This window comes from Mustelus asterias, chromosome 14 (genome assembly GCF_964213995.1).
Source record: "Mustelus asterias chromosome 14, sMusAst1.hap1.1, whole genome shotgun sequence".
Classification (NCBI taxonomy): domain Eukaryota; kingdom Metazoa; phylum Chordata; class Chondrichthyes; order Carcharhiniformes; family Triakidae; genus Mustelus; species Mustelus asterias.
Window position 1 is genome coordinate 73,659,014 of NC_135814.1, and position 25,353 is coordinate 73,684,366.

At 44.9% G+C, this 25,353-nt stretch overlaps 1 protein-coding gene across 1 annotated transcript in view; it reads right to left on the minus strand.

The window, feature by feature from the left end:
* Positions 1-25,353, minus strand: part of dnah7 (dynein, axonemal, heavy chain 7) — a 468,798-nt gene that overhangs the window by 35,232 nt on the left and 408,213 nt on the right. The window contains exon 61 of the mRNA XM_078228625.1: positions 8,944-9,096. Coding sequence (XP_078084751.1) covers positions 8,944-9,096 — 153 coding nt within the window. The remainder of the gene's footprint in view (positions 1-8,943; positions 9,097-25,353) is intronic.

Consider the following 25,353-nt stretch of genomic DNA (forward strand, 5'->3'; position numbering starts at 1 on the left):
GATAAGGTGCTCATGATTACTAATCCGTTTTAAAAGAGGACCTTCAACAAAGAGTTTTGAGAACCATTGTTTCAACAGTTTCATTAAAATTGTCTCTGGGTATACCTCTTTAGGAATTCTTTGATCTGATTTGAAATTTAGGAGTTATTAATCACAAAAACCCACTTCAGAGATATTAACAGAGTAAATCTGAGTCAGTTTACAATTATGCATTTCTTCTTACAGTCTAATTTTAGCATGAGTATTCCACAAAAATAATTGAGTTCTGGTTCCCTACTTCTTTCAGGAAATGAAAAATCTTTTACGTGTTGCAGTAGTTTCAATTGTTCTGTGTTTTGACTTTTATTTTTGTATATCCTGGTATTTTGATTCTAAAACTAGACTGCATTTGTTTTCGAGGTCAGTCAGGTGCTTGGTTCCAATGTAAATGTATATATAGATGTTTTTTACTACTGCCACTGTAGACTAAGTGGTCATGAAATGATGTGGCTACACAAAGGGTCGCATGTCTGAAGCGGGGGAGTTCTCCCTGGGAGCATGGGCAGAGGACATGCATGGAGTAGCTGCTCAGCTAGTGAATAAAGTATTATATGTTACAAACCCAGTACTTCTTCATGGTGTCAAGAGTTGGCAGTATGTCACAAGGACTTTGCCACATTGACTTGCTCATCTTTGATGGTAACATTGTAGTTAGGAACCAAAGCAGCAAAGCCACTAAGTCTCCAACAACATTCCATTACGAGAGTGTTGACACCGTCACAGAAAAGGGTAATATCATCACCACCCTCAACATGATGTGTAGCAGTGCAAGACTGAAAATAAGGAATAACACTGGAGCAAACTGTAATGCATAAATGCTGAATGCTATAGGAATTAGACACAAATGCAACACCGAACTTCAATACCCAGATGAACCTCATGCCTATGGCAGGCAAACCTTCTGCACCAAAGGTATAATCACTCTTCGCTGCACACAGGCAGTTTCAAGTTTCATATAGTTGACCAGAATGTAAGGCCACTATTAGGTCTTCAAGACAGCATTACACTCATTGACCTTGGTCCAGAGGTGCATGCTTCACAACAGCAGGTCCCAGAAATGATAGCATAAAAACCCTCTTCAACTGTGACATCATTGGTACGCTACCAGTAGTGTACCACTGAGACTAGATGATTCGGTACCACCAACAGTTTGTGCTCTGAGAAGAGCACCAATAGCCATCAGAAAATAGTCAATGAACTAAATGGGATGACAACACTAGATTTCATCACTTCTTTCGACAAGGACATAGAATATATTTCAGCAATGATAGTAACAGCAGAGAAATATGACACAGTCAGGATTTGATTTGATTCCGTGCACTTGAAAAAGGCACTGCTCAGTCCTCATCACGCTATGAACACAGTGGAACAGGTGACAGCAGACATGCCAAATGCTAAGGTTTTCAGCACCCTGGTTATGAAACGCGGGTTCTGGCAGATCCCGTTAGATGAAGAAACTTCGAAACTTACCACATTCATGTCTTCAAAAGGCAAATATCGTTTTCTTGTGTGGTCTATGGGATCTCCACTAGCAGCGAGGTCTTTCAGCAGTAGATGGAGCAACTCTTTGCAGGCCAACTCTGTGAAATCAGTTCTGACGAACAGCCATCTAGATTCAAAACATTTGCTCTATTCTCTCCCCAAAGATGCTGTCAGGCCTGCTGAGATTTTCCAGCATTTTCTGTTTTTGCTGTGAAATCATTGGTTTGGGATCGTACAACAGAATCACAGAATTCCTACAGACAAGAAAGCCATTCGGCGCTTCGAGTCTATACCAACTCTCATGCCCAGGCCCTCTCCCCTGCCTTATCACTATAATCCCGTACATTTTACCATGGCTTATCCATCTAATCTACACACACCTTGGGACACTAAGGGGCAACTTAGTTAGCATGGCCAAGTCACCTAACCTGCACATCTTTGGACTGTGGGAGGAAACTGGAGCCCAGAGGAAACCCACGCAGATATGGGGAGAATGTGCAAACTCCCCACAGACAGACAGTCAAGGCTGCAATTGAACCCGGGTCCCTGGCACTAAGGTTGCAGTACTAAGCTCTGTGCCACTGTGTCACCCCTATGCTTGTCTTTGTCGCATCCTCAAAAGAATCAGGACCATACAGCTAGATCTAAACCCCCCGTTAACCAGATTTCCTTTGTGATTCATTTACCAACAGCCGAAGGCATGAAGCTAGATCCAGGCAAGACAATGGCTATTAAACAGATGGTCATCCCTGTGGACAAGCATGTTTTACAGAGTTTCCTTGGTATGACAAATTATTTTTCTAAGTTCATCCTGTGTTTATATTGAGGTCACTGGACCTCTTCGTTAACTCTTCCACCAAGACGTCCAGTGATGCTGGCAAGAGCACCAAACAGTGGTCTTCAACAGACTCAAACAGACTCTCAACCCTGCCAGTGATGCAATACTTTGACATTCGAGCATCTGTACTTACATCAGCAGGCACCTCCTAGCACGGACTTGGTGCAGTCTGCATCCAGAATGGCAGACCAATCGCCTTTGCTTCAGGGGTCTTCACTGACACGGAGACTCGTTATGCACAATTTGAAAAGGAACTCCTTGCTTTAGTCTTTGGGAGAGTGAGAAAATAGAAAGGGAGGATGCCTGAGCTCAGGCTCTCACTACATTCGAGCAGGTTGCTGAGCTGCCAGAGGGAATTGAGATCGTGCCTGTGCCAATAGTGAGGTTGACCTTCCCCAAGTATCTGGTGAGGAAGCATGCATAATCCAGATAATGCAGAAAACCAAGGTAATTAATGAGTGCTAAGTTTGAGCCAGCCTAGGCAATCATTCATTCTCTCCTCTCTCCATTCTAGGTACCAGCAGGAGAGGGTGAGGCCAGCCCCCACATCTGAATTTAGCCCCAGTCCACAGGAGACCACGGAAGGGGATGTCTTGCATCTGTGCAACTGTCGCAGCGTTCATCTCCACTCTCCATCAGCCCAGGGACACACACTCTGGTGCATTGTTTATCTAGTTTAGGCTTGAACTCAAACCCTGGTGGTCACCGCACAGAAACATGACCAAAGCAGGAGGAGGCAGTGACAGCCAAGGTCTTTGGCTCTCAGAAGACTGCTGAAGAAGGGGGCTCTGCTAAGTCTGAGTCAGATGATCTTCTGAAGACTGTCACAGACAGGATAGTGGAGTATCAGGGGTACACAAGAGAACATCAGGCAGAAATGTCAGAAGCCCTCAGTGGAGTGGTTCACGGGGTGGGGGAATGTATCTGATATGCGAGCACATAAAAGTCTCGATGGGGAGGATGGTGAGCACCATGGACAACCTGGTGTAGCAGAACATCCAGTTTCTGCCAGAAATTCACTTGGACTGCACTCCATTGCTCTTGTCATTGGTGAGCTTTTGCAGAGACTACCTAAGAGGGAATAAGAACATAAGAACTAGGAGCAGGAGTAGGCCATCTGGCCCCTTGAGCCTGCTCTGCCATTCAATAAGATTCATGGCTAATCTTTTTCTGGACTCAGCTCCTCTTACCCGCCTGCTCACTATAACCTTTAATTCCTTTACTGTTCAAAAATCTATCATTGCCTTAAAAACATTCAACGAGATAGTCTCAATTGCTTCACTGGGCAGGGAATTCCACAGATTCACAACCCTTTGGGTGAAGAAGTTTCTTCTCAACTCAGTCCTAAATCTGCTCCCCCTTATTTTGAGGCTACCAAAATAGTATTAGTGAATTGCTGGAATGTACCCAGTAGGTTGACCTCCCTCCAGGTACCTCTTCTCCTCAAGGAGTCAGGGAAGGGCCCTCGGACACCGAAAGAGTACACTTAACTATGAGCAGAAGACTCAAAGCAATCTGAGGGCCTCTTAACCTTGGACCACCAGAAGGTGCCTGCTGAAGCCATCACAGACATCCTGACATGGTAGTGAGCAGGCAGCCTCCATCTCTGCTGTGGATGTCAGAAATGCATCTGGACAAAGTAGTAGAGTAAGGAATATCCAGGAGTAATGAATTAGCACTACAGCATAGATGTTGAATCATTGTAAACAGTTTTTGTACTCCCAAAGATATATTATCTTGCACTGTTTGGAAGTCTCCTGGATTCATTTTTGCTGCTAGTAGTTTTAATGGTAGTGCACACTCCACCCCTTCAATGGGGAACCACAGATGGGTCATCCTCCTACTAATACATGGCATACAACACTCTTTGACAAGGGTGACACTACCATATGTGAAGGGCCTCCCACTCACGATTTTGGGTTTCCTCCACTGCCCTCGAGATTCTATGGATAGACCTTATCACAATGAAAAGAATAACCACATAAGCCCTTTGTAGGCAGGTCCATTCCCAGGAGGATGGAGGTTTTCAGTCACAACTTGGCTGCCATTAACTTGCATAGCCCCTCTCCTCTTCTTTCCTTATTCTGTTTGGAACCAATGGCAAATAGCGAACAGCAGCTTCTCACTTTGCTAAGAACCCTCTGGGCCGGACCTGCTGTTGTGTTTCTTTCATCAAATAGTGAGGATTAGCAAATCAAAAACCCGCCATGAACACTGGGAGGGGAAGATTGGACCTGGTTTCCTGATGTCGTGAAAATTATTTTTTGCCACCCCGACACGCCACGAATCCCACTAACGGAGATGAAGGAAGAATTCACCCAAAATGCTCACAAAGTTAAAATCGTAGCCTTATAAATGATTAAACCATCATAATAATTGATTAATAACCATAACAACGAAAAAGGTATCTAACCTGAGTTTTATCCTATGATTAAAAATTAATTTATTTACCTAATATAGTACAATTTAAATATGTGTAGATACTGCTTTTAATATAAACATCTTGTTTTATTGAGTGATTAGTTTAGATTTTATGGGTAGTGCTTGGCAAGGACACGACTATATTATAATTAGCACATCATTAAAACCTGAAACTGAAACAACGGCACTGAATAGATGATAACTATAAGTGTTCCCATCCATTAGCGTACTTGTCAACTGAAGAGAATGATGGCAGTGAATGTTAGAGCCCTAACATACCAGTCTACAAATAAGTTAACTTTCTCACTTTGATTCTTGCTCTAAGTTACACTGTACAATGAACTTTGGGACTGAAGTTGCAGAAAGGAAAACAAGACAGGAATTATCCTGCCTGATCAACAAATTGCACAGATAAGGCTGCAAAATGAAGTTTCGACCAGGGAATATATCGATTGTTTATCATCCCAGCAGCAGACACGTAAACCCAGTGAAGTTTGGTTGAAAATGCACAAGGTAAATTACAATTCAAAAAGTAATGCGCACAGCAGCTGATGATAAGTTCTTCCTGAAGTTGATTTACTGCTGTCTTTATATGGAGGTACACATTGCCTCAACTGAAAATTCAAGCAGGCTTTAAGTGTAGGAGATGAATTGCAGAATAAAATTACCCTTTCTAAAATCAAAAGCAGTGAAATGCTGTGAGAAATTACATTCTTGGCATCAAGAAAATTCTAGGAATAATCTTGGGGCGGCACGGTAGCACAGTGGTTAGCACTGCTGCTTCACAGCTCCAGGGACCTGGGTTCGATTCCCGGCTTGGGTCACTGTCTGTGTGGAGTTTGCACATTCTCCCCGTGTCTGCGTGGGTTTCCTCCGGGTGCTCCGGTTTCCTCCCACAGTCCAAAGATGTGCGGGTTAGGTTGATTGGCCAGGTTAAAAATTGCCCCTTAGAGTCCTGAGATGCGTAGGTTAGAGGGATTAGTGGGTAAATATGTGGGGGTAGGGCCTGGGTGGGATTGTGGTCGGTGCAGACTCGATGGGCCGAATGGCCTCTTTCTGTACTGTAGGGTTTCTATGATTTCTATGATTTCATCCTAAGCATTGTCAGGCTGTGAGACTGTTTTCAGCCACCCACAATTCATAAACTAGACATAGGTTTTAAAACTTCATCTGTGCCATTTTTTGCTTCGACATACCGACCACAGTAAGAATGGCAATTGAGTTTTGATTAAAGGTCACAATCTGAAATGCTAACTCTGTTTCTCTCTCACAGATGCTGCCAGACCTGCTGAATATTTCCAGCATTTTCTGTTTTTATCTTGATCGGAATGAGTTTAAGGAAGTTACAAATCGTGGACCCCACATCCTAAAACCAGTGTGAATGTATTTTGCGGTTCAAATATTTCACTGACATTTAAATTAAATATATCAACTGCTGTTCGGTACTGCATATATAATGAAGATCTTTAATACCAAAATATATAAATTACAAATATGTAGGTGTGGAAATATATTCCCAAAAAGCAAGGTTCCTACTGAGTCTACACACAGGGTCATGACTAAGCCTTCTGGAGTGCCCATTTTAATTTTATCAATTTCAGGATGTGGACCCATCGCTAGTTATCCTTGAGATGGTATCTTGATCTCTGTGATGAAGGTGTTTCCAAAATGCTGTTTTGTATGGAGTTCCATGATTTTGATCCAGTAACAAAGAAGGAATGGCAATATCGATATCTATCCATGTCAGGATGATGAATTTAAAGTCAATGTGGAGATGATGGTGGCCCTTTATCCCCACTGCTCTTGTAGTTCCAGGTGGTGGCTGTCATAGGTTTGGAAGATGCTACCAAAATAGTCTTATCCTTTAGGTGGTACACATTGCAGCTTCTTACACTGGTGATGAAGGAGTTGGATGTTTAGGATGTTCTTGCATGTTGCTGCAACTATATTCGACAAGCAAATGATATGTTTCTTGTAGGTGGTGGAGAGACTTTGGTGAAGTCAGGAGGTGAGTGCAGAATACTCAGCCTCTGTCTTGCTCTAGCAGACACAGCATTTATGGCCACGATTCTCCCAAAAAAGTTTCAAGTGTCGAATTCGCAGGAAAACTGTTGTAAATCATGCTGTTTTTTTCAGTGCAACTTCACATAAGAATTTCCCACACTCTGGGATATCACAATCGGGAGTGTTTTTAAAAGCTCGGGGGGGGGGCCTATTCACATTGGAGGTTGACAGTTCCGAACTGTCAGCCTGCAGTTTGCTGGCCAGCTCGATCGCTGGTCAGCCCGGGACCCTCACAGTGCTGCCCCTCCATGACTTGTTTGCGGCCCCCACCCCCGTTCTGGACTGCCCAATCTCCAACCCTCCACCCCTCCCCACAACTCCCCCAGCAGTGATGATTTCCTCCCCACTCCCAGACCGCCCCGATCACTGACCTCCCTCCAGTCCACATCGATCCCAATGGCAGAATGGCAACGGGATGCCCCCACCCCCACCCCCACCGATCGCCCCCCCCCCCCCCACCCCCAGGCTCTGCCCCAAAAGCTCCAACACCAATAGGTCCCCTCCTTGGCACTGTCCAATGCCCAATGGACAGTGCCAAGGTGCCCCCTGAACATGGGCACTTTGCCCCTTGGGCAGTGCCAATGTGCCCATGCCTGGGGGCACCTGCCCCTCCACTACCCGATCCCCGGAGGGGCCCTGATTGCCCCTCCTTCGCTTCAGCAGGATCGTCCCGCTAGTTCCCCGAAAGTGGGGAGCTAGTCTGAACCCCGCTCTAGTGAAATACTCCTGACGGGGTGGGAGATGCTAGCGGACCCAGAGAATTCAGTCCTGGGCCTGCTCATTGCGTTAAAATAAGATTTTAAAAATCCGGATATCCGGCGCTGGAAAATGCGCACATGGCAGGAATGCATGCGCGAACCCCGCAAATCAGCAAACGCGCAATTCTCCCAGTTTGCCGCGCTAACGTTTTAGCACGGCGGGATGGGAGGATCACCCAATCTGTATTTGGTCCAGTTTAGCTCTGGTCAATGGTCGAAACCGGCACCCTCTATTCCCCCAAAAGCTGCTGGTGGGTGTATCAGTGATGGTAATGCCATTGGATGTCAAAGAGGAGTGATTAGGCACTCTCTTATTTAAAATAGTCATTACCTATCAGCGATGTTGCACAAATGTTATTTGTCACTTCTCAGCCCAAGCCTTGATGTTTTCCAGGATTTGCCACTAACATGAACTGCTTCAATAACTGAGGAATTATGAATGCAACTGAATATAGCGCAATCATCAGCAAATAGTTCGACTTGTGATGTTATAGAAATATAGAAACATAGAAATGGAGGAATATGATGCCATGATGGAGGAAAGGTCACTGATGAGCAGATGAACATAGCTGGGCCTTGGATGTCCAAGTCTTCGCTTGTCGGGGCCTTGCATAACCCTGTATATCAGTGTTAGCTCTATAGGTTATCCCAAATTACCTGTAGGTTCCTCCAGACCTATTCAAATTAGTTATAGGAACCTTCCTGAAAATGAAAGCAGTCTCCTTAGAATCTTCAAGATATGTGGCAACAGACAGGGCAGGTTGCTGCTTTGCATGTTGATAGTAAACTATTTTGGCAGTAAAGGATAGGTGCGAAATTTTGGAAATGCTCATTATTTGGAGCACTGCTTGGAATGAAGTCATAACTGAATTCTGATGAACTAAAGAGCCCGTGAAAAAGAATTGAACTTTTGTCTCGTTTGTATATTTTCCAATCATTGTCTTTATTTGCATATTTGAATTCTTTTGAATGAGCTATATTTTGAGGAGTTTCGTTTGGCCAATATGTCTTTCATCTTACAGACATCAACAGGATGTGTGTTCATATTCATGATGCACCATCTGTCTAATGTAAATTAAATTGAAACATGCCAACTTGATTCACATGGTTTTCTTGTGAGAGCTGCCTCAATTGTATATTATATGCATTACTGAGCAGATTACTGTACACAACAGATGCAGAAATGAACTGATTATGCTCTTACATTATCTAAAATTAAGCCAATAAAAGCTAATAATTTTTTATTGTGATGTTAATTTTGAAATGATTAGTATCACAAGAGATTGGGTAATGAATGGCAGATTGCGAAAATACAAGTCATTAGAGAGCAAAAGCACTCACCTGTAAGAATTTCAGTCTGTCTAAGAAGTCATGCATGTAGCTGCCAAGTGGTTTGAGACTAGGGTACGATTTATTCATCCACATTCCTGGAATTTTTCCTGTCAGCATACTCTTCACCACCTCTTCCAGTTCAGCAGACATCACCACCAGTCCCTAACAAAATGCCATATATAAAATGTCAAATTAATGAGATTTTTCACCAACATTCAACAGAAAAGAAGACAGCACTTAGTCTCTGGGGTTTAGAAGAATGAGAGCTGATCTCATTGAAAAAGACAAGATTCTGAAGCAGATTGACACATTGAAAAGTTGTTTTCCCTGGTTAGGGAATCTCGAACACTGAGGCACAGCCTCAAGATAAAGAGTTGATCATTTAAGACTGAAATACAGAAACATTTCTTCACTCAGAGGATTGTGAATCATTGGAATTCTCTACCTCACAGGGTTTTAAATGCTCCACTGTTAAGTATACTCAGGGTAGAGATTGATAGATTTTATATCTCTCAGGGAATTGGGACCTGGGGAGCAGGTGGGAAAGCAAAGTTGAGGCAGTATCTCAACCATGATCTTATTGACTGGCAGGAAAGGTACAAGGGGCCATATGGGCTGCTCCTGATCCTACTTATTTTGGAGATAGTCGAGTAAAGTTTCCATTCATTGTAAATAGTAAAGCAGGAGCATAGGGCATTCAACTCCTCAAACCTGCTCCATCATTCAGTTAGATAATGGCTGATCTGAATCTTAACTCTATTGATCCACCTTGATTCAGTTATCCATAATAATCTTGCAAACAAAAATCTACCAAATTCAATTTTGATCATAGACATCACCAAATGAATGTAATAACCAAAAGTAAATTACATCAGTATTGAATAACTGGCAACCAAGTCAGTGTCAAACCTCGAGCTCTGCATCCCCTTAAACTCAAATGTGGAGGTCAAGAGGAGCCCCAGATCAGCCCAGGGTCCCCATAAATTTTGCACTGATTTGAGCTTTGGACAGGACACCAATGCATAAACCATTGTCTCACAAGATGGATCACTGCCAGAGAAAAAGTTGAAATCAACGCAATGATTGACTGTTAGTTTCATGTTTAGCACAAAGGCAAAATATTCCAACTCTCATTTGCTGTGGTGGGCAGGTAACCCTGTGCAATATTTGTTGGAATTATTTTTATTAAGCAACATCCCAACACATAGTACTACCTAACGCTGCAACTAATGTTTTAAGTGATAATGCTATAAATTGGGGAGATACTCAAAGTGCAGTGAAGAGTTTTGAGGTTGATTCACAGATGTGTTATAAGGAGTGAAATTGATTTATCAATCTGAAAAGGATACATCTGACAAGTGACTTCATAGTTTGTACAATAATAAATAGCATGAAAAAAGTAATTCTGGAGCATTACCTCAAAATTAACAATGTGAGTTGGACAATAGGATAAGTAGATACAAGTTCAAGCTAGTGAAAGGTAACTTTAGGGTTGATGTCAGGCTATTCATGCAGAGAGTAATAGACTTAAAAAGACCTCTTTTCGGCAGAGTGATATGAAGAAGACTTGGGATAATTTAAGAAACAACTAGAAACAGCAATGGAGCAGAGTGTAGAGCTGTACTCGATAGATCAAATAGTCTTGTGAGCTATATCCTGTCTTGAACAGAGGAGAAAGTTGAATACAAATTTGATATTGTAATGTAGGTTTCTACTCAGAAGGAAAAAGAACATGAGGCTACACAGCGCCTGAGACCTGGGTTCGATTCCTGGCTTGGGAAGCGGATGCTTCCTCTTGCGGGTCATTCTAGGACGAGAGGTCATAGTCTTAGAATAAGGGATAGCAAATTTAAAACAGAGTTGAGGAGAAACTACTTCTCCCAAAGGGTTGTGAATCTGTGGGATTTGCTACCACAAAGTGTGGTGGATGCTGAGACAGTGAGTAAATTTGAGGAGGAGTTAGACAGATTTTTAATTGGTAATGGGTTGAAAGGTTATGGGAAGAAGGCAAGAAAATGGGGATGAAGAGCACATCAGCCATGATCGAATGGTGGAGCAGGATGGGCCAAATGGCCTAATTCTGCTCCTACATCTTATGAACATATGAACTTGGGCCACTGTCTGTGCAGAGTCTACACATTCTCTCCGTGTCTGTGTGGGTTTCCTCCCGGTGCTCAGGTTTTCTCCCACAGTCCAAAAGACATGCTGGTTAGCTGAATTGGCCATGCTAAATTCTCCCTCAGTGTACCAGGGTCCAGAGGAGGTCCACAAGAATGATCCCTGGAATGAAAAGCTTGTCGTACGAGAAACAGTTGTGGACTCTGGGTCTGTATGCATTGGAGTTTAGAAGGATGAGGGGAGATTTTATTGAAACTTACAGGATATTGCAAGGCCTGGATAGAGTGGATGTGGAGAGGATGGTTCCACTAGTAGGAAAAAACTAGAACCAGAGGGCACAACCTCAGGCTAAAGGGACAATTCTTTAAAACAGAGATGAGGAATTTCTTCAGCCAGGGAGTGGTGAATCTATGGATCTCTTTGCCGCAGCAGGCTGTGGAGGCCAGGTCATTGAGTGACTTTAAGACAGAGATAGATAGGTTCTTGATTAATAAGGGGATCAGGGATTATGGGGAAAAGGCAGGAGAATGGGGATGAGAGAAATATCAGCCATGATTGAATGGCGGAGCAGATTCAATGTGCCGAATGGCCTAATTCTGCTCCTATGTCTTATGGTCTTATGGTACCCAAACAGGCGTCGGAGTGTGGTGACTGGGGATTTTCATAGTAACTGCATTGCAGTATTACTGTAAGCCTACTTGTGACACTAATAAATAAACTTAAAACTTAATACCCCTCTTAACTACAATACCAGTTCCCTAACCTTTATTGCCCCAGGTAATTTAAACAATTTAATTCCATACAGTAAGCACTTGTGTAGCATAAACAAAGACGAAATTATCTTTTCAATCTAATAACCTACGTAATTCTGCCAGACAAGCTAAACATTGTTAATCCTGTTTGTATTTAGATCAGTTGTATTGCAGGTAAGATGCACTTCAAGATACACATCTCTCTTTTTCTCAGTGATTCACTGTGCTTAGTAACTTGGCCTAGTACTTTGACTGTCAACTGTGGCTCAGTCCTCAGATTTGACAGAAAATTCAAGTCCAACTTCAGATTGGCCCAATTTTACCATTGAAATGGGCGCGAAAATGTGGTAAAGTCGGGTGTGAGGCCATTAACGCGATCCGCGCCCGCGTCCACGCAGATGGCCACTTTACCGAGACCCGGGAATGGCCGCAATCCAATTGGCGCCCAAAACGGGTGCAACGGCGATTTAAATGCATTTGCAAGCATTTTAATTGAATTAATGAACTGCCCGCCCAACTTTATCAGCATTTCCTCCTTTGCCACCGCGTTCGCCAATCCGGAACCGCGCCAAAATGGACATGCTGAATAAAAGGCAGTTTCGGGCACTCCAGCTGCTGAAGAGGTGAGTTCAGAGCTTCCAACGGCTCTCTGACTCAGATCGGTGGTGGGGGGGGAGGGAGGAGGGTCAGATCATTCTCTGGTGAGGGGTGGGGAGGGAGGAGGAGGCGGGTCAGATGTATCTCTGGTGGTGGGGGGAAGAGGGAGGGGAGTGAGGCCAGATCATTCTCTGGTTTGGGGAGGGGGAGGAGGGAGGCGGGTAAGATGTATCTCTGGTGGGGTGCGGGGGCGGGGGGGGGTGCGGGGGGAGGGGGGAGGGGGAAGGCCACATGGATCTCTGGTGGGGTGGGGCAGGGAGTTGCGATCAGTCTGCTGCCACTCTGCAGGCGATCGGTGGGGTGGAAGGGGTCAGGGAGTTGCGATCAGTCTGGGTAGCGATGGGGTGGGTGGATAAGGGGGACAGTGATGTCTGTGGGGGTCATCGCTCCTGCTTTTCGCTCCCGGGCCACTTTCTCTGCTTTCTGCGGCTCGGGAACGATCTGACACTGGTGTGCTCTTTCAAATTTTTTTCTTACTGTGCATGCGCAGTTCAGAGCTCCAATCGTTTCGGTTGTGCTAAGCCCCGCCCACAGCGCGATTCGGACCCACGATTTGTTTTTCAGGCTAAGTGCGTATGGGAGTCCCTGAGAGCACCTAAGAGCAGATTTCCAAGTCGGATCTGAATTGCGCCCAGATTCAGCACTCAGAATGAAAATGGGAAAATCAAGCCCATTGTGTTTGAAAGCCTGGAGTCTGTTGCTCTGAAGAGCTCACTAGATTGGGGGATCAAAACTTTACAAGCCATGAAGTGTCACTGCACTGTTTTTAGACAATGGGATACAGGGCATCTTGCTTCCAAAGTCCACCTGATTCTGATGATGTGAGAATATTTGACATTTAACTTTTTCTTCAGTTTCTTCCAGCAAGTCTCAAATTCATCTCATGAACCCACTTAATGGGTGTTCGAGAGACACGTTGGGCTGAATTCCAATCCCACAGTGAAGATGGGTTTTCAGGTAGTAATGCCAGCAATGCTTTATTGCCGAGTGCTTTGCCAGTTTCCTGAAGCAGTCCTGACTAACAGCGATTTTAGTGGAGGCGTCTTATAAAGAGTCACAGCAACACCCCCCACCTCCTCAAAATGACAGATTATCAACTGAGGCAATCAACAAGCCACTTGAAAGCTCTTTGTAACGCTGTATCAGATTCGTGAAGTGGTGATCAGGAAACATGCTGGTTCAGCAGCATATCCAAAGAGACGAAGAACCTGCACCGTGAGCTGTTTGCTAAAGAAGTAGGAGCATTTCCTAACTCTGTATTTAACAGCAGAAAGAGCAGAGACACACTTAATGCGTTGGCACATAGGGGCCATTGCAGAAGCAGAGCCCATAGAGTGGTTCAGGTGCAGGGCCATTGTGGGCAACTGCACTTGCAGTCATCAGTAGGACACAGCAGGGGGATCCAGGCAACCTTTGCTGTGCAACTGGTGGCATATGAGGCTATCTTGGACATGGGGTGCAGCTGCACTGAGTTGAAGATAGGTAGTGATGAGGAGGAGCAGCAGCAGCAAAAACAAATGCAGCCCCTTGGTGCAGAGGGATGCAGAGATAATGACCGAGTGGCAGGGAGGACACAAAAGCACTTTGCTGACCTTAGAATAACATATCAGCTTCCTGGACATGTCAGAACAGCAGTGATACCAGAGACAGTGATTATCAAGGCAATCAGTTGCTGATTTGTGTGTTTTTGTGGCAGAGGACCTCAGATCTCTTTGGTTGCAAGGGCAAGTCCTGCCAGTAGTTGTGGAACTGATAGTAGCACTGAACATATTTGCCTTTTGGTTATTTCAAAAGGCAGCAGAGGAACTGTGTCGTATAATGAAAAGAGCTGCCATCATAGCATCAGGTAGGTGACGGGGCATCCAAGTTCATTGGGTTCAAAACTAATGGGGCCACACAAGCACAGAGGGCATTGCCTCCATGCCATCAGGTTCAGGGTGTTATTGACTGCATTCATGCGGCATTAAGCCCTGGTGAAGAATCAGGGATATTTATAACTGGAAAGGGATTTCACTCTTCAATGTACAGCTGGTGCGCAACCACCGCAAGCATTTTCTGCAGGTATGTGCAAGGTTTTCTTGCAGCTGCCATGACACTTTCACCCCAAGTCAATGGCAGGTGCTACAGAGAGAGTATGTGAATGGTTGCAGGAACTCAAGGGCTGCTGACAGCTATGTACAACCCTACAATGGAGGTTCAGAGGTGCTACAATGGCTGCCAACTCAGGGCATCAGACTCCTGAAGATGCAGTACTAGTGCTTTGATTGGTTGGGGACACTCCCTCGATGGTCACATGATGGTCATGCTCCGCACAACATGGCCCTTCAGAGAGGTGTTGATTTTGAGGAGAAAGATGTTGAGGAGAAAGATGTTGAGGAGTGCACACATCTTTGACGGAGTTGGAACATGGGGATCCTACACTCAAGTCCTGCCAGAGGTCCGGTTGAGATTTCAAACCACTGACCAGGATTGAGGGAAAGTTCGAGTAGCACTATTCAAAGCTCAATCCTCATGACAACTGCACATCATGGATGGCATTTGACCCAAAACCACACCTTTCTCAGAAAAGTGGCCACAAACACAATGTTTGCCACACAAAACCAGTTTCCCCATAATGCCTCGAATACATATCATCACAGGCCATACAATCTCACTGACCATCCACCTTTTGGATTGCATCCCCAATTAATCATGTTGGGAGTGTTAATGTCCTAAAGACAGTGGGATCACACAACTCAGGGTTCAACCATCAACCAATTCATGAAGTTGATGCTTAACTGGTGAACAAGCATTACAAAAGTCGCCCAAATGTATCACAACGTGAAACTACTGATGCAACAAAATTCACATGTGGCTTCTCCAGCACGGTGCCTTGCACATCCCCATTCCATTCCTCTCATAACCAGTGGCTAGAGCAGAAATGAGGACAAGCTGTTCTCTTGTATCTGCATGCAGCTGAATTCCTGTGGCATCGTCCTTGTCATCACAGTACCAATGGGGACACTGGCACAGGCAGCTGCCCATGACAATGCAGGATAGCTTAACTCACAGGGTCTTGCTGTATAGATGGTGTCTAAATCAGAGGGCCAAGAGGTTGGTCAGTGACGAAGGTGTCTATGAGGTGTGGTTCCCTCGATGTCATCCTTGATTACTCCAATCCTTTCATGGTACACATGCACATCTGAGGGAATCAGCATCTGGGAAACATCTGGAATCCTCTTCCATGCATCTGTGTGCCATCAGTGCAACTGATCTGTCAATTTTGCAGTGCCATGTTCCTGCATCTACTCAGCATGATTCCACATTTGCTTCTCCCTGATGTTGTTAACTCTTTCAATGGATAAGCTCATGTGTAAGAAATTGGGGTCTTTGAATAAACAGGTATTTTCTGCATAATGCAGAACATGTATAGGATTTGCCAAACAACACTGATTCTCTATCTGGAAAGAAGATTTCTAAGCACTTTGACCTCTAAACAGTCTTCGTTCAGGCTGCCACGTTGATGTTCCTAAGCAGTTAGGATGTTGTCTTGTGCACTCCCTTATCTATGCAGGTGTTTAGAAAGGACCAAGATATAACCCTCAATGTGATATAGATTAAAAAGCTGACCTCAAAAGGATGACAAAAGGAGGGTGGCGACCACCCTGACAGTTTGGATACCTGTCATGTATCCATTGATTAGAACAGCTTAAGTAGATGATTGGCAAAGCAGACGATCAGCCACAAGAAGAAGGGTAAATTAACAATGCTCAGGCACAGGTGTGATATTCTGTTACAGGTTGCATACTGGTGAGATATTTTGGTGAGGTTGCAGTGCTCGTCAAAAACTGCCTTTCCTAGAATGGATAAGGAGGAGGAGGAAGAAGAAACCAACACATTCTGTGTCAACCCTTTGTCCACAATCTCAGATCAGTAAACCATTCTCACCTGTCATGGGACTAATACCTTTTCTGTCTAATTAGTTAGCACATCATATCTAAACTGTCATGTCTTAATAAACTATCTTAACATTCCTTATGAATAGTCCACTGTCTATTTAAATATCAGTGGCCCACCAAACCCCAAAAATCTTACTCATGTGCTCAGGTACTTGAGACATAGCAGAACACATCCTCAATTTTCTGCCCAGAAGCTCCAGAAAGACCTACTTTGTATGTGAACCCCGAGGTGCTACATCTCCCCCCAGCTGAGGCTTTCTGTCCTCCATTCTCCAAGGCGTAACTGTCCACAGATGCCTTTGCCTCTGTCACCTCCTCTGCTCACATGACTCTTGTTGTCAACTTATTTGAGGTCAGCTTTTTATCACCTTGTGTGCCACACATTCTAAACTCGTATGAGGCCCTGCCAAGGTGAGTGTTTCTCTGCTGGTGGACAGTGTACTTGACTGCTGTGAAAGCACTGCCTTGAATTCACCTTTTACTTCTGAAATTGCTATCAATGGCACAGTGGCCCTGTGAAAGACAAACAATTTGATTAGAAAAGTTCTACTCTGTCACTATCTACTCTTACAGTGCTGCAGCAGCAGTCCATAACAGCTTATTCATTATAATGGAGTTCAATCTACATCACATGGAAATTGTATAATCCTTTAACCCGATCTCACCCTTACCGACTTCCTGCTAAGCTACCAATCTGACAATGGCAAGGGCTTGCTCCTCCATGGTTGTCACTATATGGACATGTACCACTCCATTTCCTGAGTGACTATTTTCTCATGTGTATTATTTTTTCCTGAAAAATCAAGAGTGAGAGATTTAAGACCACAGTGACCTGTATCACTGAGATTCTGCAGGTCCAGGCAAGCTGTGGGGGTTACCGATAGTGTGACATGAACCCAAGATCCCGGTTGAGGCCGTCCTCATGTGTGCAGAACTTGGCTATCAGTTTCTGCTCAGCAACTCTGCGCTGTCGTGTGTCATGAAAGCCGCCTTGGAGAACACTTACCCGAAGATCAGAGGCCGAATGCCCGTGACTGCAGAGTCGCTGAGCAGAAACTGATAGCCAAGTTCCGCACACATGAGGACGGCCTCAACTGGGATCTTGGGTTCATGTCACACTATCGGTAACCCCCACAGCTTGCCTGGACCTGCAGAATCTCACTGGCTGTCCTGTCTGGAGACAATACACATTTCTTTAACCTGTGCCTAATGCTCTCTCCACTCACATTGTCTGTACCTTTAAGACCTGGTTGGCTGTAAAGATTCGCATTCTAATCAGTATTCTGTAACTTGAGTTTGTGCCTCTGTCTGCCTTATTTATGAGCAGATATCCATTCCATCTGACGAAGGAGCAACGCTCCGAAAGCTAATGGCATTTGCTACCAAATGAACCTGTTGGACTTTAACCTGGTGTTGTTAAAACTCTTACTGTGTTTACCCCAGTCCAACGCCGGCATCTCCACATCATGATTGCCATTGCCTCCCCAGCACCTATAGGGAACTGTAGGCTAATTGTATTGCCACCCTTTCATGGATGCGCTCCATGCTGCTGTTCCACTTCATTTCAGCCTCTGACACGAACCAAGATGCCTGCATTCAGAATCATGACAGCTGTGTGCCCTTTAAATCGGGTCTGCCATGTCAACATTCTAGCTCCTCAAAGTGTCAGTCACCAATTATTGGATGTCAGTCAGAACAATGGGCCACTTATTGACTACATTCTTCAAAATAGCATTGGGCTTTCAGCAGCAATGTCGGAACAAGATCGAGACCCAGAAATAGGCCAAGGTCCTAACCCTGGAATGGAAATCTAGCTCAATGATTCAGTTCCCCAAAGAAATGTTGCAGGTGACACATTCCCAGTGATTCACCATGTGCTGATCTCAATTTTAAATTAGCTTCCAAGGTACAATCAGTGCCCATATCTCACCAAAGGCAGTGAGTGGCAGAGCACAGGATGGGACCTCTCCATTAGCACTGTGCTGTTTCTCTCATTCCTCCTGCTGGGACTCGTGTTGCTGGGGGAATCTACAGTTCCTGGGAGTCTGAAAGCAGGATTTCAGAATGGAAAGGCTGAAATGAAGGAAAGTGGGGGTGTCAGTGGGAAACAAAAGGCCATCATACCAAATTGCAGGAACAGGGTGTGCTGGGAATTGAGAAGAGGCATAAAACAGGAAAATGTTGTCTGATTCAATGTTCTGAACAATGCTGGATGACACTCCACCTCCACCATTACAAAGAACAAAGAAAAGTACAGCACAGGATCAGGCCCTTCGGCCCTCTAAGCTTGCGCCGATCATGATGCCTGCTTAAATTAAAACCGTATGCACTTATGGAGTCCATGTCCTTCCATTCCCATCCTATTCATGTATTCATCTAGTTGCCGCCATTGTACCTGCTCCCACCACCTCCCAGGGCAGCGTGTTCCAATCATTCACCATGCTCTGTGTAAAAAGCTTGCCTCGCACATCTCCTGTAAACTTTTTCCCACGCATCTTAAACCTATGTCCCCTAATACTTGACTGTTCTACCCTAGGAAAGAGCACTTGACTATCCACTCTATCCATGCCACTCATAATCTTGTACACCTCTATCAGGTCACCCCCCCAACCTCTGTCGTTCCAGTGAGAACAAACCTAATTTATCCAACCTCTCCTCATATCTAATACCCTCCAGACAAGGTAACATCCTGGTAAACCTCTTCTGTACCCTATCCAAAGCATCCACATCCTTCTGGTAGTGTGGCAACCAGAATTGTACATAATATTCTAAATGAGGTCTAACTAAGGTTCTGTACAGCTGCAGCATGACCTGCCAATTTTTAAATTCAATGCCCTGACCGATGAAGGTAAGCATGCTGTATGCTTTCCTGACTACCTTATCCACCTGCGTTGCCACTTTCAGTGATCGGTGGACATGTACGCCAAGATCTCTCTGCCTGTCAACACTCCTAAGGTGTTGGATGTATTGGATCTTCCAAAATCCATTACCTCACACTTGTCCGGATTAAACTCCACCTGCTACTTCTCTGCCCAAGTCTCCAACCGGTCCATATCTTGCTGTACCCTCTTCACTATCCGCAACTCCACCAATTTTTGTGTTGTCTGCAAACTTACTAATCAGAGCAGCTATATTTTCCTCCAAATCATTTATGTATACTACGAACAACAAAGATCCCAGAACAGATCCCTGTGGAACACCGCTAGTCACAGCCTTTCATTCAGAAAAAGCACCCCTCTACTGCTAACCTCTGTCTTTTATGGCCAAGTCAGTTCTGTATCCATCTTGCCAGCTCTCCTCTGATCCCGTGTGACCTCACCTTTCGTACCAGTCTATCATGAGGTACCTTGTCAAAGGCTTAACTGAAGTCCATGTATACAACATCCACTGCCTTTCCCTCATCTTTCATCTTCATAACTTCCTCGAAAAACTCAATCATCAAGTTAGTGAGGCATGACCTCCCCTTCACAAAGCCATGCTGTCTATCACTAATAAGTCAATTTGTTTCCCAATGTGAGTAAATCCTGTCCCTAAGAATCTTTTCCAATAATTTCCCTACCACTGACGTAAGGCTCACCGGCCTATAATTTCCTGGATTATCCTTGCTGCCGTTCTTAAACAATGGAACAACATTGGCTATCCTCCAGTCCTCTGGAACTTCACCTGTAGCCAATGAGGATATAAAGATTTCTGTCAAGGCCTCAGCAATTTCCATCCTTGCCTCAGTATTCTGTGGTAGATCTCATCAGGCCCTGGGGACTTATCTACTTTAATGCTTTTTAAGATGCTCAATACCTCCTCCTTCTTGATATTGACATGGCCCAGAATATCTACACAGCCTACCCTAGATTTTTCATCCATCAAATCCCTCTCTTTGGTGAATACTGAGGCAAAGTATTCATTTAGTATGTTGCCCATTTCCTCTGGTTCCATGCATAGATTCCCTCCACTATCCTTGAGTGGACCAACCCTTTACCTGGCTACCCTTTTGCTCTTTACATATGTATAAAATGCCTTAGGATTTTCCTTGATCCTGTTTACCAAGAACTTTTCATGACCCCTTTTAGCCATCCTAACCCCTTCATAGGTTCTTTCCTACGTTCTTTATATTCTTTATATTCTTCAAGGGCTTCATCTGTCCTAAGCCTTATGAATGCTTCCTTTTTCTTTTTGACAAGGCTCATAATATCCCTCGTTATCCAGGCTTCCCGATACTTGCCACATTTATCCTTCACCCTCACAGGTACATGCCGGTCCTAAATTCCAATCAACTGACATTTGAAAAACTCCCACATGTCAAATGTTGATTTACCTTCAAACAGCTTCCCCCAATCTACACTCTCCAGATCCTGCCTAATGTTGTTGTAGTTAGTCTTCCCCCAATTTAACACCTTTGCCTGAGGACCACTCTTGTTCTTATCCACAAGCACCTTAAGTTATGATCACTGTTCCTGAAATTAGGCTCAGAAGATGTGGGCGTCCTTGTTTGCAGCTGGCTCTGCTTCCACCTAATGTGTGCCATCTTATCCTGCAAGAGGTGATGTGCATACCACAATTGAATAGTTGATGGCATGTGAATCCAGCAAGAGGTGGGTATGAGATGGCAGCATTGGTAAGAGAGTGAAAGTGAGCTGGTACAACTCCTGAATGTCCAGGAGAGCTGCTGGGTAAGTAATTAGAGTGTAATATATTAAGTAGCATGAGAGGTTGGTGGTGGGGTGAGTCTGAGACATCATGGAGATGCATTTACTGACAAAAGAAGATTAGATGAGTACTTGAGTGAAATAAACTTGCATGACTACAGGATAGAGCAGGGAATGGGACTGTCTGGATTGTCCTATTGTGAACAGGCAATGACTAAATGGGCTGAATTGCCCCTTTGTCCCATAATTACTCTATAAACTTGAACATTGACATGAGGTCATTAGATGTCTATGGCACTGTTGCCAAGTCCTTTGGTCCAGACTTTGGACATTAACTCCTCTGGACATCTGTTCCACCCCTTTCTTAGTGTGGTCCCTGAGGGTCTCCTGGCATTTTGGGGTATCATGGTATTTCTCCTTCTGTCCATCTCCACCAGTAAAGACCTTAGCACCACATCCATTATGATGGAATCCTCTGTCTAACTTGGTGCACACTCTGCAGCAATATTTTTGTGCACAGCCTTTCTTTATGGTACCCGCATGCCTTTAAGTAGAGCAGGCTGCTTTTATCACATGGCTAACAAACAACATGGCTGGGGCCCTTGTTGTCAGCAGCTTGGAGGAGCTTACCCTTACCATTATGATTTTTGCTCATGCATTTCTGTCACCTTTACCATCATAAATTACAATGCAAATATTTCTCAAATATTCTATATTAACTCTCATAATATAGCTACAGGTCCTAGTTTTATATGTAGAATGAGCCTGTAAAATGTGTATCCCAACTCTGCTGACAGTATTTGTATAAAAAGTATTGACTGTGGACAAAGCCATGAGAAATTTACTATTAGTTAAACATTTTACTGTTCCCAGAAACCTCAGAAGAGGAGCCACTTAAATAAATGCTACAATCATGTAGAAGTAGTGGATTGACAAAATTTGCAGATTATCAATTATGGTCCAAAAAAACAGGGTTTCCAATTTTAGCCTTAGGAACTCATTCTTCAAATGGCTGCAAATGACTGAATTTAAACTTTCAACCATCAGATAAGATAGATTTTGGTTGGTTTACAGTATTAAGGAATATAGGGCAATGCACGTAAGAAAGGACAGATGGATAAAAAAAATTCTGCATCTCCTATGAAAGGGTTATAGAAATAATGAAATATATTTTTGTGTAATCTTACTCCATTACCTTATTGCCTGAATAATAAAGAATAAACAAGAAATTTTAAAATGCAAAACTATTTTTCAATCCCAATATGCAAAGGTACATAGGGCAGAGATCCATAAATATACATTTGGCCTATGAATAGATTCTGCCTATGAATAGATTCTGCCTATGAATAGGATTTGCAAAGAAAAGGCATCAGCATATTTCCAAAAATCAAAATGTTATGTAAGGATTTGATTCTCTAGGCGACTAATCAGATTGGCAGTTTTGCTGAATTATACTGATTACTGTCAAAAGCATTTGTGGAATCATGTCAGAAATTGGTTAAAATGCTTTTGAATTTGACATTTCTCCAGTACAATGTAAATTTGGGAAATATATTTTCTAGTGCTCTGATTTACTAAAAATCTATTCAAAGATTTTCAATGTCAACGTGAACAATCAATATAAAGCTTAGTTTGATCTATTTTTAAAAATCTGTTAAATGTTGAAATCTTTTGTCCCTGACCTTCTGGCTTCTAATCACTGTGGTTCAATTAAGCACATAGCTGCATTAGAACCTTCAATCAAAAAAAGTGTGAAACCATTGTATCAGGGGATCAATTGTGTGCTTACAGATTGATGCACTATCAATCAAGCAAAGACTAGTTTGTATGCAAGAACAAATAGGCTTTTATTAGCAAAAGACTTGGAGCACACCCATGCCGATGAACTGGTCCAGAGACTGAGGCGGGGGGGGGGTGGGGAGCAGTCACCTTTATACCTGGACCAGGGGGGGAGGAGTCCCAGGCAGGGCCAGCAGGGGCATGTCCAGGCATGTCACACACACACAGGCAATAAGCTAACAGTCGTTTACCACATTCACCCCCTGCCTTTTAAAAAAAGAGTCCGGCGGGAGTGAGGTGGGGGGAACGATATTTACAGAATTACAAATTTACAAATTTAGTCTCTCTGGGGGCTTGATCTGCCGCTGCGACCGCCGTAGTGCCGGTTGTGGTGTCGGTTCCGGTGGCCGTGGTGTTGGTTCAGGCGCCAGGCCATAGTCGCTCGAGTCATCTGTAGTCCCTTCCGATTGTCGGGTGCATGGTGGCGGCTCCTGGGGCTCAGGCCTGCTGTATACGGGGGTTGGGGGTGTGAGGTTGTGGGTCGTAATGGTCCCTGGGGCACCTGCGGGTACCAGGTCTCGAATAGAGACCGTGTCCTCCCGCCCGTCGGGGTACGCTACATAGGCGTATTGGGGGTTGGCATGGAGGAGTTGGACCCTTTCAACCAGGGGGTCCGACTTATGGGTCCTCACGTGCTTCCAGAGCAGGACAGGGCCCGGGGACGTCAGCCACGATGGTAGTGAGGTCCCCGAGCTGGGGAAAACAAACATTCTTTCATGAGGGGTAGCACTGGTAGCTGTGCAAAGGAGTGATCCAATCGAGTGTAGTGCATCAGGGAGGACCTCTTGCCAACGGGTGACTCAGATCTCAGAGCAAGTAAAACGGCCTTCCAGACTGTCGCGTTCTCCCTCTCTACCTGTCTGTTCCCCCTGGGGTTGTAGCTGGTGGTCCTACTCGAGGCTATGCCTTTGGAGAGCAGGTACTGTCACAGCTCATCACTCATAAAGGAGGATCCCCGGTCGCTATGGATATAGCTAGGAAAACCGAACAGGGTGAAGAGGCTGTGCAGGGCCCTGACGACCATGGCCGAGGTCATATCCGGGCAGGGAATAGCGAAGGGGAAACGTGAATATTCGTCAATGACGTTGAGGAAGTATATGTTGCGGTAAGAAGAGGGGAGGGGGCCCTTGAAGTCGATGCTTAGGCGTTCGAAAGGGCGGGTGGCCTTTATGAGGTGTGCCCTGTCTGGCCGATAGAAGTGCGGCTTGCACTCTGCACAGACCTGGCAGTGTCTCGTTATAGACCTGACTTACTCAATGGAGAAGGGCAGGTTACGGGCTTTAATGAAGTAAAAAAACCTGGTGACCCCCGGGTGGCAGAGGTCGTTGTGGAGAGTCTGCAATTGGTCTATTTGTGCGCTGGCACATATTCCCCGGGACAGGGCATCTGGAGGCTCATTGAGCTTCCCGCACCGGTATAAGATGTTGTAATTGTAGGTGGAAAGCTCAATTCTCCACTTCAATATTTTATCATTTTTTATCTTGCCCCGCTGCATGTTATTAAACATGAATGCAACTGACCGTTGGTCCGTGAGTAGGGTGAATCGTTTACCAGCTAAGTAGTGGCGCCAGTGCTGTACAGCTTCCGCTATGGCTTGGGCCTCCTTTTCGACAGAGGAGTGTCGAATTTCAGGGCCTTGGAGCATTCGTGAGAAGAAGGCCACGGGTCTGCCCGCCTGGTTAAGGGTGGCAGCTAGGGCGAAGTCAGACGCATCGCTCTCCACCAGGAACAGGATGGATTTGGCTACAGTGTGCATCGTGGCCTTCGCTATGTCTGCTTTGATGTGGTCGAAGGCCAGGCGGGCCTCTGCCGTCAGGGGAAAAGAGGTGGATTTGATGAGCGGACGGGTTTTATCCGCATAATTGGGGACCCACTGGGCGTAATACGAGAAGAAGCCCAGGCATCTCCTCAGTGCTTTGAGGCTGGTGGGGAGGGGGGAGTTCCAGGAGGGGATGCATGCGGTCGGGATCGGGACCAATGACCCCGTTTTCCACAACGCAACCAAGGATGGCGAGGCGGTGTGTGCTGAATATGCACTTCTTCTTATTATAGGTCAGATTTAGGAGCGTGGCGATGTGGAGGAATTTGTGGAGGTTGGCGTCGTGGCCCTGCTGATCATGGCCACAGGTGGTGACGTTATCCAGGTACGGGAAGGTGGCCCGCAGCCCGTTCTGGTCTACCATTCGGTCCATCTCACGTTGGAAAACCGAGACCCCGTTGGTGACGCCGAAGGGGACCCTAAGGAAGTGATAGAGGCGGCCATCCGCCTCGAAGGCAGTATATTGGCGGTCTTCCGGGCAGATAGGGACCTGGTGGCATGCAGATTTTAAGTCGATGGTGGAGAACACCCCAATATTGCGCAATCTGATTAACGATGTCAGATATGCGGGGAAGGGGGTACGCGTCCAGCTGCGTGTATCGGTTAATGGTCTGACTGTAGTCGATGACTATGCGATGTTTCTCCCCAGTCTT